Genomic DNA, 13,696 nt, shown 5'->3' on the forward strand with positions numbered 1-13,696 from the left:
TATTTAGAAAACCCCATTGTCTCAGCCCAAAATCTCCTTAAGCTGATAAGCAACTTCAGCAAAATCTCAGGATACAAAATTAATGTGCAAAAATCACAAGCATTCTTATACACCAGTAACAGACAAACAGAGAGCCAAATCAGGAATGAACTACCATTCTCAATTGCTTCAAAGAGAATAAAATACCTAGGAATCCAACTTACAAGGGATGTAAAGGACCTCTTCAAGGAGAACTACAAACCACTGCTCAGTGAAATAAAAGAGGACACAAACAAATGGAAGAACATACCATGCTCATGGATAGGAAGAATCAATATCGTGAAAATGGCCATACTGCCCAAGGTAATTTATAGATTCAATGCCATCCCCATCAAGCTACCAACGAGTTTCTTCACAGAATTGGAAAAAACCGCTTTAAAGTTCATATGGAACCAAAAAAGACCCCGCATTGCCAAGGAAATCCTAAGTCAAAAGAACAAAGCTGGAGGCATCATGCTACCTGACTTCAAACTATACTACAAGGCTACGGTAACCAAAACAGCATGGTACTGGTACCAAAACAGAGATATAGACCAATGGAACAGAACAGAGTCCTCAGAAATAATACCACACATGTACAGCCATCTGATCTTTGACAAACCCACCTCCTTTCTTATTTAGCAGGTATTGGGTGCAGCCCAAGAATTTCTATTAAGTTCCCAGGTGATATTGATGTGCTGGCTTGGGAGCACACTTTGAGAACCACCGTCTTAATAGGTTGGAGTAGGGGTGAAGTGTGGTAATGGAGACCTGGAAGTAACTGGATTAATTTTCCCAGTGTCTCATCAGCCCTGATGCTGAAACATTTCCTCTCCTTTGTTGATTTACTCAATACCATTAGTCAGAGATGAAGGGGGAAAAGAGAAATGAAAGATATGAAGCTAGCTGGATGTGGTGGCTCACACCTGTAATCTCAGCACTTTGGGAGGCCGAGGTAGGCAGATCACCTGAGGTCAGGAGTTTGAGACCAGCCTGGCCAACATAGTGAAACTCCATTTCTACCAAAAATACAAAAATTATGTGGGCGTGGTGGTGCACGTCTGTGATCCCAGCTACTTGGGAGGCTGAGGCAGGAGAATCATTTGAACCCAGGAGGCAGAGGTTGCAGTGAGCTGAGATCGTGCCACTGCATTCCAGCCTGGGTGACAGAGCAAGACCCTGTGTCAAAAACAAAACAAAATGAAACAAAAACAGAAGATATGAAGCTAAAGGAAAATGCAGGAAAAGAGATAGAGGAGAGGGATCAACTTCTGGTCAGTAAATGAAAGCTTGTGGCTCTCTCACTGACTTAGCACATGTCAGTGATAGATTAAATATAAAATGAAAAAAATTTTAAAGACAGCAACACTTAAGAAGATAAAACTTTCTATTTTAGAAAGAGAACAGAAACACAAGGCAATGAGTGAGACTGGAAGCCTGAAGAGGTGGCTGTTGGTTCAGGGTATGGAAGGGTTCGTTAATCTAGCTTTTATAGCATACGGTCACTCTGTGAAACCAAGGGCAGTAAGAGACATGCTTTCCCTCCTCAGCAACAGGAAAGGGGACTAAGTGGTATGTTGCTGAGATTGTGTTGGTATAAACCAGTGATTCTCAACTGGGTGGTTGAGGATTTTGACTCCTCACACGACTATGGGCCATTCTGTCACATCTGAAAATGCTTTGAGTTGTCACATGGGAGGGTGCGGAGATGCTACTGCTATCTAGATGGTAGAGACCAGAGGTGCTACTAAACATCTAACAATGAACAAAAGTGCTGAAGTCCAACTATATCTCGCTGGTAGAGACCAGAGATGCTGCTAATAATTCTCCAGTGCACAAAAGTGCAGGAAGCCCAGTTTTCTTGTCCAGAACAAGAAACCCTGGACTAAGTACAGCACAGCACCAGGAGCTAGGCCAGGAGACCAGTTGACTTAGTAACGGGTATGCGAAATGTCCAGAATTACTGTGTGCCTGAATCATTCAGATGTTCATATAGATCTGGCTCTGGGCTGGAAGCCTCAGGAAGAAGCAGTACAGATAAGTACAGCATGAGAGAATGTGGAGTGAAGGCAGGTAGAAAGAAAACCAACCAATCAACAACACCTCCTTGAAATTTGTCTACAACATGAAATTCCATAACACAGGAAGAAAACTATTAATGAGAAAGAGAATTCAACAAAATCAACCATGAAATATAGGGTTATATCAATTAAATTAAAACAATAGAACAATCTGAAAAGGACTCTAAGAATTTAGGATCCATCAAGAAATAATAGAATACTATCCAAAACAGAATATAAGAATATTTAAAATAAAAACAGGCACGTATTAGGCAGGAATGTGGGAGATAAGAGAAACAATTCCAGAAATTGGAAATACAAACTTTATCATTAAAACAACAACTCAAGAAATAGGATAAAATCTGCATTGGACACTGTAGATAGGGTGAGCAACTTTCCTGGTCTGTCTGGAACTCAAAGGTTTCTAGGACATGCGATATTAATGCTAAAACTGGGAAAGTGCTGGACACACTGGGACAGTTGGTGACCCTCAACACATAGGGAAAAAAAAGTAATGAATGGAAAGATGAAGCTGATAAACGGATTTAAGATTAATCAAAGAGAGACATAGAGATAAAAAGTTTGGAAGAGCAATTAAAATCATGGAGGATAGGTGATCACAGACTAACTTTAATAGGAACTTTAGACAAAAAGCATAGGAAGGAGGAAATGATAGAGTAATTGTTTTTGAAAATATAATGGAGAGAATTTTAAAGAATTGAAGAAAGTCATTAGGCTTTAGATCAGAGGTTGACAACTATAGCTTGTTGGGTAAATCCAGCCTGACATCCATTTTTATAAATAAAGTTTTATTGGAGTACAGCCACACCCATTTATGTGTACATTGTCTATGGCTGCTTTCATGTTACGATAGTAGAGTTCAATATCTGTGATAGATACCATAGGGCCTGCAAAGCCTAAAACATTTACTACTGGGCTCTTTACAGAAAATATTTTTAGCCTCCTGTTTTAAACTGATACTATGAGTACCAAGCAGGATAAGTAAAAATAAATTCACATCTCTATGAAGCATAGTAAAAGCTCAGAACATAAATAAATGTTTTAAAGGGGGTGATAATGTCAAATACAAGGAATGACAACTGGATTTGAAAGCACATTTCCACTGGCAACAAAAGAAGTAAGAAGCTAATCAAGTTAAGTCTGTAAAGTGGTGAGGAAAAGTAACTATATATTTAGAATATTTATAGTCAGCTCAACTATCATTTAAGAGTGATGTCAAAATGAAATTCTCAGTCATTTGAAGACCTATACTGTATACATGGTAGTATATAACATCTCTGTTCTTCCAAATTGATGATGTTCTTTGACATGACCCTGAATGCATGGGGATTATACATCCTTATAAATTCTGCCCTGTTTAACTGAGATATGTCCATACGACTTACTTTGGCCAATTAAGTGTAAGTGACAGTAATGTTCATTTCCTCCAAGCAGAAGTTTTAAGAACCAGAAATAGGGTTGAAGGATTGTATTCAATGGGCAATTCCGCCTGTATTAAGATCCTGGTTGTGTTTGGGTAATAATAGTAGAAGTATTGAATAATCTTAGAGATCGTTAGGCAGCAATCACGGGAACAGAAAACCAAATACCGCATGTTCTCACACATGAGTGGGAGTTGAACAATGAGAACACATGGACACAGGGAGGGGAACATCACACACCAGGGCCTGTTGGGGGATGGGGGCGAGGGGAGGGAACTTAGAGGATGGGTCAATAGGTGCAGCGAACCACCATGGCACACATATACCTATGTGACAAACCTGCACATTCTGCACATGTATCTGGGAACTTAAAGTAAAATTAAAAAAAAAAAAGAATGTGAGTAGATTAACACACACACACACACACACACACACACACACACGAAAGGAATTGTTAGACAGCAGGCAAGAGTTACGTGTACCTGTGCAAGAAGATATATGAATCCAGAGCAAAAGAGCATAATTAATCCCAGCACTTTGGGAGGCCGAGACGGGCGGATCACGAGGTCAGGAGATCGAGACCATCCTGGCTAACATGGTGAAACCCCGTCTCTACTAAAAATACAAAAAACTAGCCGGGCGAGGTGGCGGGCGCCTGTAGTCCCAGCTACTCGGGAGGCTGAGGCAGGAGAATGGCGTAAACCCGGGAGGCGGAGCTTGCAGTGAGCTGAGATCCGGCCACTGCACTCCAGCCTGGGCGACAGAGCGAGACTCCGTCTCAAAAAAAAAAAAAAAAAAAAAAAAAAAAGAGCATAATTAAGAAACAATGAGGCTGGGTGCAGTGGCTCATGCCTGTACTCCCAGAGCTTTGGGAGGCCAAGGCAGGTGGATCACTTGAGGTCAGGAGTTTGAGACCAGCCTGGCCAACGTGGGGAAGCCCCATTTCTACTAAAAATACAAAAATTAGCCAAGTGTGGTGGCACGTGCCTGTAATCCCAGCTACTCTGGAGGCTGAGGTAGGAGAGCCACTTGAACCCAGGAGGCAGAGGTTGCAGTGAGCAGAGATCGTGCTACTGCACTCCAGTCTGGGCAACAAGGAAAGACTGTGTCTCAACAACAACAACAAAAAAAAAAAAAAGAAGAAGAAGAAGAAGAAGAAGAAGAAACAATGATAAACATGGAATTTTATGAACTATATTGATCATGTAACAGAGTTGGAAGCCCAGAAGCAGAGTCCCACAAAGATGGGAAATGGACATGTGGCAGAGGAGGCATTAGAAAGTGATGGGGGAAAAGAACAAGCTAACATAAGTAATACTGCAACCACTGGTTTTCCATATCAGCTGATATTAGATGCCTGCCTTGCATCGCAAATATAAATGGTATCCTTATGATTAAAGACCTAAACATGAACATAGAGTCTTAAAAACATGAGCACTTCAAGGAAAAATTAGAAAAATGACTTTAATATTTAAGGGGTAGGGATTAATTTCCTTAAAAGGACATCAAAAGCAGAAATGATAAAGACTCATTTTAAAATTTGACAACATTAAGATTTAAAACTTCTGTATAAAAAAGAGGCACCAAAAGTAAAGTTAAAAAGAAGCCATAGACTGGGAGAACAAAATTTGCAATGCTTGTAATTGACAGGATTAATGCCTAGAATATTTAAGAAATTCATCTAAATCAACATAAAAAAAATTCATAAAAAATGAATGAAACACATGAGAGATAATTTACAGAAGAGTTTACTGGAATGGCCATTAAACTTGTGAAAACTTGTTTCATCTCAGTTATAATCAGAAAAATTAAAATTAAACAATAATGAAGTACAGTTTTACATGTAACAAATGGTCAAAACTCTATCAATAAATATGACAATGTCAAGTTTTAGGAATGATGTAGAGAAATGGCAACTTTTGTACAAGGCTGGTGGGAGGTAAATCATTACAATGACCTTAAAGAGCAAGTTGCTAATGTTAGATAAACTTGAAGGTTCTCATACCCTCTATGCCAAGGGATGTTCATCTACCTCTGTTTGAAATTGAAAATAATGGCAACAAATCAAATGTTGGAGAATAGATGAATAAATTACAATAGAATTCCACAGCAATTCAATAGATTGAATGTGTCCAAAGGAATATTCTTGAAAAAAAACCCAGTGTAGAGTGAAAGAAGGCAAATAGCAAAAATCATGAAAATAATCTGGGAAAACAATACTATATGTTTGGGGATATTATATGTTTTATGGATACACACAGATAAAATATAAGCATAAAACCATGGCTGGGAAGGTTATTCGGAAAGGCACTTTTAAAATAGTTGTTTCTCTGCTGTGGGAAGGAGAGACATAGAACTGGAAAAGGGCAGAAAGGGACTTTAATTTTCTCTTCTTTAGTTTTAAAATAGATGCCAGAATGGTAATATACATTAATTGTAGGTGATGAGTATGTGAGCATTTGTTGTATTATATGTTTCATAACATTTTAAAAAGATAAGGACATGAGAGAAAAGAAAGAGTGGATGGAATGGAGTCCTAGAATTGGGGAAGTAATATTGAAGTTGCCAAATCAAGAACTGGAGCCCCATGCCTACTCACTTCAAGAGCAAGGGTGCCACGAGTTTAGTGTATCCTAACACATGCTCTAAAAAGTGGCTCACATCTCCTCCTAGATGCACTGATGTGTTATATGAGCACAAGATACCAGCTAGAATTTGAGCCTCTTATCCTTGGCTGAAAACTAACTTGTCATAGTACAGGATTTTTTTTTTTAACACAATGGGATAGATCTTGTTGCAGAAGGTAGGTGTCCTCTTTTGCACAAGGGGAGGATATGAATAGGCCAGGGATGGTGACAGGGGAGTGTGTGGAGTGATATTAGTCTATCACTCAGGACTATGGTTGGCCTCCATGGCTTACCTAAGAGAAAAAAAAATCATCTCTCTAATTGAAGGAAGTGGATTGGAACTCCAGTCCTCACAGAGAACCTTCTAACTCAGTTTCCATATTCTCAGATTTCCCTGGGACACCAGTTCTCAGTTGGGTCTTCCATCGTGGCCGAGTAGGTTATTTATTTTCACATCTTAGGACCTGTTCCCCTCAGAAACTCTGTACTTACTCTCTAACTTGGATTAGTCAAATTTGGGTCACACTTTTGAGGGAGAACAGGAACAAAGCCAATATTTAAGGCCCAAGCCAGGATCAAGGCTATCTGGAGATGATGCATGTCCCTTCAGAAGTAGCCCTACCCTCAAAATATGAAGCAGGTAATGGCACCCACTCCTCAACTCAGGTGTCTCCAATGGCTGCCATGGTGAACAGTATGATCAAATTCCAGGTCTGAATGTTTGTGTCCTTCCAAAATTCATGTGTCAAAATCCTATCCTCCAAGGTGATGGTATTAGAAGGTGAGACCTTTTGGGAGGTGCTTAGGACATAAGGACAGAGTCCTTACTCTGTGCCTTCTTTCACTCTACATTCAGATGTTCTCAAGACATATTCCTTTGGGCACACGCAATTCAATCCAACATTTTATTTGTTGCCATTATTTTCAACTTCAAGCAGTGATAGATGAACATTCTTTTGCATAGAGCAGCCACCCACACTTAATGCATATGGGATAATAATAATCCTTATAGAGAAGCCAAAAGAGCTTGTTTGTCCCTTCTGGTATGTGAGGACACAACAAGAAGTTGGCAGTCTGCAATCTGCCAGAGGACCCTTACCAGACTATGACCAAACAGGCATTCTGATCTTGGACTTTGTAGCCCGCAAAACTGTAAAAAATAAATTTCTGTTGTTTGCAAGCTACCCAGTCAAAGGTGTTTTGCTATGGCAGCCCAAATGGACTAAAGCAGCCTTAAGATCCAGCATTCATGTGGCCACTACCTGTTCCATAAAACCATCTCTTGTCACTCACTTCTTCTCTTGCCTGTTCTCCAGCCATCCTGTCTTTTTACAGCTCCAAGCTCTCTCCTGCCTCATCTCTTTTGCACCTGCCACTAGCTCAGCTTGAAATGCTCTCTACCCCCATATGCCCCATGCCCAACTCATTCTCACTTTTTGGTGTAGTAATGCTCAACCCTCACTGAGCCCCACCTCACATTTCAGTTTCACTGGTTTTGGGACCTGAGAACAGGGATGTTTTCTAAGCTGCTGCAGTGATTCCCATGTGCAGCCAGAGTAGAGAACTACTGCTTCAGCCTGAACATCCCCTCACCAGAGACCAGACACTTCTCTCAGGAGGATTTTTCCCCTCCATTTTCTATCTCAACTCCTCATTTGCCTCCCTCAGAGTTCAGTGAAAGATATTTTATTTATTTGTTCACTTTGATGTTTTTGATCTGTCGCTTCCAGGGAAAAGTGGTTCTCCAAGCATGGGCCCTGGACCAGCAGCGTCAGTCTTATCTGAGAACTTATTAGAACTGCATATTTCCAGCCGAGTTCGGTGGCTCACACCTGTAATTCCAGCATGTTGGGAGGCCGAGGTGGGTGGATCACTTGAGGTCAGGAGTTTAAGACCAGCCTGGCCAACATGGTGAAACCCCGTCTCTACTAAAAATACAAAAAAAAAGTTAGCTGGGTGTGGTGGTGGGCACCTGTAATGCCAGCTACTCGGGAGGCTGAGGCAGGAGTATCGCTTGAACCTGGGAGGCGGAGGCTGCAGTGACCCAAGATTGCACCGTTGCACTCCAGCCTAGGCAACGAGAGCAAAACTGTCTCAAAAAAAATAAATAAATAAAAGAAATGCCCATTTCCAGGCCCCATCCCTCACCCTCCAGGTGATTCTCATTATTGCTAAAGTTTGAGAACCACTACCCTAAGTGTAAGCCATGGGAAGCCTGGACACCATGTGTTGTTCACCCTACATTCCCATGACTAGCAGAGTGCAGACTTGAAATAGGAGCTCAAACGACCTTTGTTGAATGAATGAGTGACAGTGCGATTTGACCGTACTCCTTTCAGGAGCTCCTTGTGTAGCTTGAAAACTGGATGAAAGGAGCAAAACAGACCAAAAACCCCAAACGCAATTTTTACTTTATTTTTTTCTGACCTAAGTTTTATGCATAAAATACAAAAGAAAAATTGTACATGAATAGAACATCTATTTCTCCATTTCTTCCAGAAAATTCTACAATTTAAAACGTACCTAAAAATACTTGCCAAGCAAACAAGTGTTATTCTATCATTTTCATTTTAGACCTGTAAAGGGAGCTGGTCTAAGGCTATAGATTAAGTCAATTTCCACAGGGGCAGATAAAGTAGAAGTCTATTGTCTCTTCTCCCGCTTCTAAAGTCTAGAATCACACTATGAATAAGGACGTAGGGGAACACCTAAGCCAACTCTGCACCTTTACTGAGCCTCTTGAAAGAGGGCTGAAGAGATAGGGTCAAGATGCCACAGGGAGAAATGGGAAGGTTGAGCTGGAACCCAGCATCCCTTGCTAGGTTGGAAGATGAGCCCAGTGTCGTGTGTCCAATGCCCATCAATCTTAATATCTAATGTATCTATCTTCATAAAACACCAAGTGCCTTTGTGCTTCATTCCCACACATTTCCAAAGTTTCCTTACCAATAAGTTACAGGGAAAGGGCAATAAAAGGTGAATTTCCTTATAACCACTTGTCCTCTTTTGGCTTGATTGCCTTCCTGGACAGTTCAGGAAGTTGGGGAGGTGGGGATTGGTCACAGTGGTGACACAGCAGATGAGCTTGGGGTGGGGAAGGGAGTTATGTAGTCATTAAACCCTCCTTTCTGGATCCTGGGATGAAGAACCACAAAACCAGGCATTCCTTCAGTTTCTCATCCCAGTGGCCTCTACAATATTTCAATAAAGTGAGCATTCTGAAAGTAGGAAAACTCATAGTGACCATAGCAGAAGCAGCCATGACAGCTGATCCTCAAGCCTACCAGACATGGTCACCAGCTTGAGGATGGGCCCCACACAACCCCAAAGGCCAGTCCTGGGCTTTTCTTTGACTACCAGCTTGTCTTCCTAGGTATCTACTTTTTCTGAGATGTAACAAAATGTAGAGGAGCTCAGGCTCTGAGAACAGATAGAATTGTGCTGAAATTCCAGGCCCAACAATATTCAGTAGCTGTGTGGTTGTGAGAAAATTACTTACGCTCTACAAGACTCAGTTTACTCAACTAGAAAATAGGGGGAATAGGAATAACTATTTGCAGGAATTGTTAGAGGAATTTAATGAGATAGTGTATGTCAGGGCTTAGCACTGCTAACTGCCAGTATCACTCTCCTCCTGCATTCACTAGGAGTTTCTATGCCTACTTTGGAAACTATTTATTTGGGGCTGAAATACAGGAATCCAACATCTATCCAGTGTCTGGCATGTGCCTGTACTGTCACAGGCGCTTTATAATTGCAGTCTTACTCTCCACAGCAATCCTGTGGGATAGCTATCATCATCATCATCACCACCACCATCATCACCATCACCATCATCATCATCACATCATCACCATCATTGGATGAGGAAACAATCTCAAAGCTTAAGTGACTTACGGAAAACAACTAGTAAGCACAACCAATCAACAAGAAGCTGGGGATATGGCCTGTTGACTGTATCTGATCTCTTTCAAGGAGAAAAAATGGAGTTTTTCCTTTCTTTAATATGCTACATGGCTTTCTGCCACTTGTTGCAGAATGTCAGCAGCAATGTTAGGGAGAAAGGAATTAAGGGGAAGTAACTTAATTTTGAAGTATAACCTTTTCACGCTACAAAAATAGGCATAACTATACAAAGATAGGCACGTATATGCCATAATTGCACTGGGAAATTCACTTACTATGCCATTATATAGTAAAAAACTTAAAGTACGCTGCTTAACAACAAGGTAACTTATGTTAGAAGTTTTAAATATATGTAGGTTTGCACCTGGTTACTATGCTAATGTTCTGTCAATGCAAAATAATCAGACAAAATATATAAAAAGTGCTTGTGACAGTCTTGTCTATATTACTGTAAGGAAAGAAAAAGAGACAACTGAAATGTCCAACTCTATGGAATTGATTAAAACACATTGTGGACTACTACACAGTGGTGAAAAATGATTTATCATTAAAAATTACATTGTAACTCCCATATTATTAAAGATATTTTAAATAAAATGTGAGGAAATGGTTCATAAAAGATGATAACACTTATAAAATTACATTTATTAAATGTGTATTTAAAATGATGACATTCTCAAAGGATCTGTACTAACCTGGTGATTGTCCCTTAGGTGATAAAATTATAGAACATGCTTATTGTTTCCTTCCTTCCTTCCTTCCTTCCTTCCTTTCTCTCTCTCTCTGTCTTTCTTTCTTTCTTTCTGTCTATACAGGGTTGCCCAGGTTGGAGTGTGATGACATGATCCTTCATCACTGCCGCCTTGAACACCTGAACTCAAATAATCCTCCTACCTCAGCCTCCCTAGTAGGTGGGACCACAGGCATGCACCACTAGGCCTGGCTGGTTTATTTATTTATTTATTTCCATCTCCCAGGTTCAAGAGATTCTCCTGCTTAGCCTCCCAAGTAGCTGGGATTACAGACATGCGCCACCATGCCCAGCTAATTTTGTATTTTTAGTAGAGATGGAGTTTCATCATCTTGGTCAGGCAGGTCTCAAACTCCTGACCTCAGGTGATCTGCGTGCCTCGGCCTCCCCAAGCGCTGGGATTACAGGTGTAAGCCACCACACCCAGTCATGTTACTTTTATTGTAAGAAAACAATAATCTTTAAAAAAATCATTACTCGTATATCATACCAAATACATGCTATCCAGTTAAACTTCCCTTTTTCCTGCTGTTATCTTGTTTCGCCGAAGAAAATCCAAATAGCACTTTATAAATCACAGTGCTCTCGTTTAAGGTCAAGCTGTTTTCTTTTCTTTTCTTTTTTATTTTATTTTATTTATTTATCTATGTTTTTTTGAGACGGAGTCTCGCTCTGTGGCCCAGGCTAGAGCGCAGTGGCACAATTTCGACTCACTGCAAGCTCTACCTCTCGGGTTCACGCCATTCTCCTGCCTCAGCCTCCCGAGTGGCTGGGACTACAGGCATCCGCCACCACGCCCGGCTAATTTTTTGGATTTTTAGTAGAGGCGAGGTTTCACCGTGTTAGCTAGGATGGTCTCAATCTCCTGACTTCGTGATCCGCCCGCCTCGGCCTCCCAAAGTGCTGGGATTACAGGCGTGAGCCACCGTGCCCGGCCAAGGTCAAGCTGCTTTCTAGGAATCCCGGAACTAAAGACCCAATTTGGAAACACAGAGGGATTTATAAGTCTCACTCCCACCTGAGCCAGAGACTCGATTCTACAGGTGTTGCCGCAGGCAGGGTCATGCGCTAACATTTCCTCCACCGTTTATTCCCCTTCTCAAGACTCAGTGACTTGCACCCTATGGCTCTTCCTTCTTCCTCTCTCCCCCATGGCCAGATTACGCTCTCTCACCTCTGCTCTTTCCCTATCCTAACTCAAGGTGCTTCCAGACAATACACAGTAACATCAACACACATCATTGAATGATCCCTTTATTCTCCCTATTCCAATGTCTGCAATACACAATCTCCAATTGAGCAAGCACAGGAGTCATCCTCTCAACTCCTGTCTTCTCACTGGGGACTGACAAAAGGAGGGTATCCTCTCCGTAACAAGAGAAGGGATAACAAATTTCCAGTCTTCTAGGGGCTGGGGAATAGTAGATAAAGATAGAAAATTGACTCTCTTCTAGATTCTGGTAATATATGAACACCACATATATTTTGGGAGCCCTCCTTTTCTTTTTTTCAAAGAAATAATGGAAAATTATGAAGCAGAATATTACTGTTGTAGCTCAGCTATGTTTTGGGTTAAAGTAGCACGGGGAACCCACTCACCATTTTAAGTGTGCTCCAAATAATGACTTCTCATTAATTTTGGGAACACAATCTGTCCTTTAGGTTAAGACCGGGCTTTGTTTGTGTCTCTTAATTTAAAAAAAAAAAAAAAAAAAAAAAAGGTTTTTCAAACAAAAGAGGTCTGTTTGTCAAATCTACTGTGTTATCAAAATGGCAATCACCATCAGCAATGTTTCCCAATATTTGCCACTGGAGTCCTTCATGGGATCCAAACTGCTCATAACAGGAAACTCGACTAAATTATTGGGACTGGCACCAAGCTATCCTAAGAGGCAAAGACAAAGAATGCATGTTTTCTTTCTGCAAGACAGTGCTCTTCCCCTATTCTGAAGGCTGGAATCAAAAAAAGGGAACTCTTGAAGCCGTGTCTCTCAACTGGCATGAACAAGACTCAGCAGCTTCATCAGCACAAGGAACAAGTGGCCAAGCAAAATCCCAAAGGCTCGGAGGACCTGACTGTGAAGCACCCTCAACCCTGTCTGTTCTATGCAGAGAAGAGTAGCACATTTGCCAGGAGACCAGGGAGAGTTATAAAATCTATTACTTACCATTTTTATTGAAAAGAGTTGATGTGCCTGGCACACAATGACCCCGAAGATGGTGCAGCTTGGATAGTGAATGCGCAAGTTAGCTATGCAGAGTGTACTTCCTTTTCTGAGCTGTGTGGTCTGTCCAGCTTTCACACATTGATATGTGAGGCTACATTTGCATGTTATCTCAACCCTCAGAGCATTTGTATAGCTAGCCAGGTTTATCTTGTTATTATTTTTCAATAATACAGGAACAGGTCTAGGTGTAGCTTTGAAGACTGAAAAATTGACACAAAATTTTTTAGAAGTAGCTAGATATTAAATTTTGCTATACATTATTAACCTGTTTTATATAACCTCTATATTTTTGGATACGTGTGTGTGTGCGCGTGTGTGTGTGTGTATGTCTCTCCATCTCTCTCTTATCTATGAAGGACTCACACCAAAATGTGAATCGCGTTTGACTTGAGTGGATGTATTACTACAAATAATTCTTTTTTTGTACTTTTTGGAGTTTTTCAAGTTTTCTGTCCTGGGTATATAGCACTTGTGTAAAAACATAACTATAATCATTATTAAAAAGAACAAAAGTATCACGAACATTTTAATGAACAACTCCAATTATATTTAAATTCACATGATCAGTATTTAAATGATGGAAATACTCATAAGCTTATCATAGAATGCCATTCATTTCCCTAAAAAAAAGTACAGCTCAGTCTAGGTTCATGTATTAATTTTG

At 40.6% G+C, this 13,696-nt stretch overlaps 1 protein-coding gene across 1 annotated transcript in view; it reads right to left on the reverse strand.

Moving 5' to 3' along the window:
* The window catches only part of FYB1 (FYN binding protein 1), a 165,889-nt gene extending 152,834 nt beyond the window's left edge, over positions 1 to 13,055 (reverse strand). The window contains exon 1 of the mRNA XM_025389107.1: positions 12,973 to 13,055. Coding sequence (XP_025244892.1) covers positions 12,973 to 12,975 — 3 coding nt within the window. The 5' untranslated portion in view covers positions 12,976 to 13,055. The remainder of the gene's footprint in view (positions 1 to 12,972) is intronic.
* Positions 13,056 to 13,696: the final 641 nt, after the last annotated feature.

This window comes from Theropithecus gelada, chromosome 6 (genome assembly GCF_003255815.1).
Source record: "Theropithecus gelada isolate Dixy chromosome 6, Tgel_1.0, whole genome shotgun sequence".
Lineage (NCBI taxonomy): Eukaryota > Metazoa > Chordata > Mammalia > Primates > Cercopithecidae > Theropithecus > Theropithecus gelada.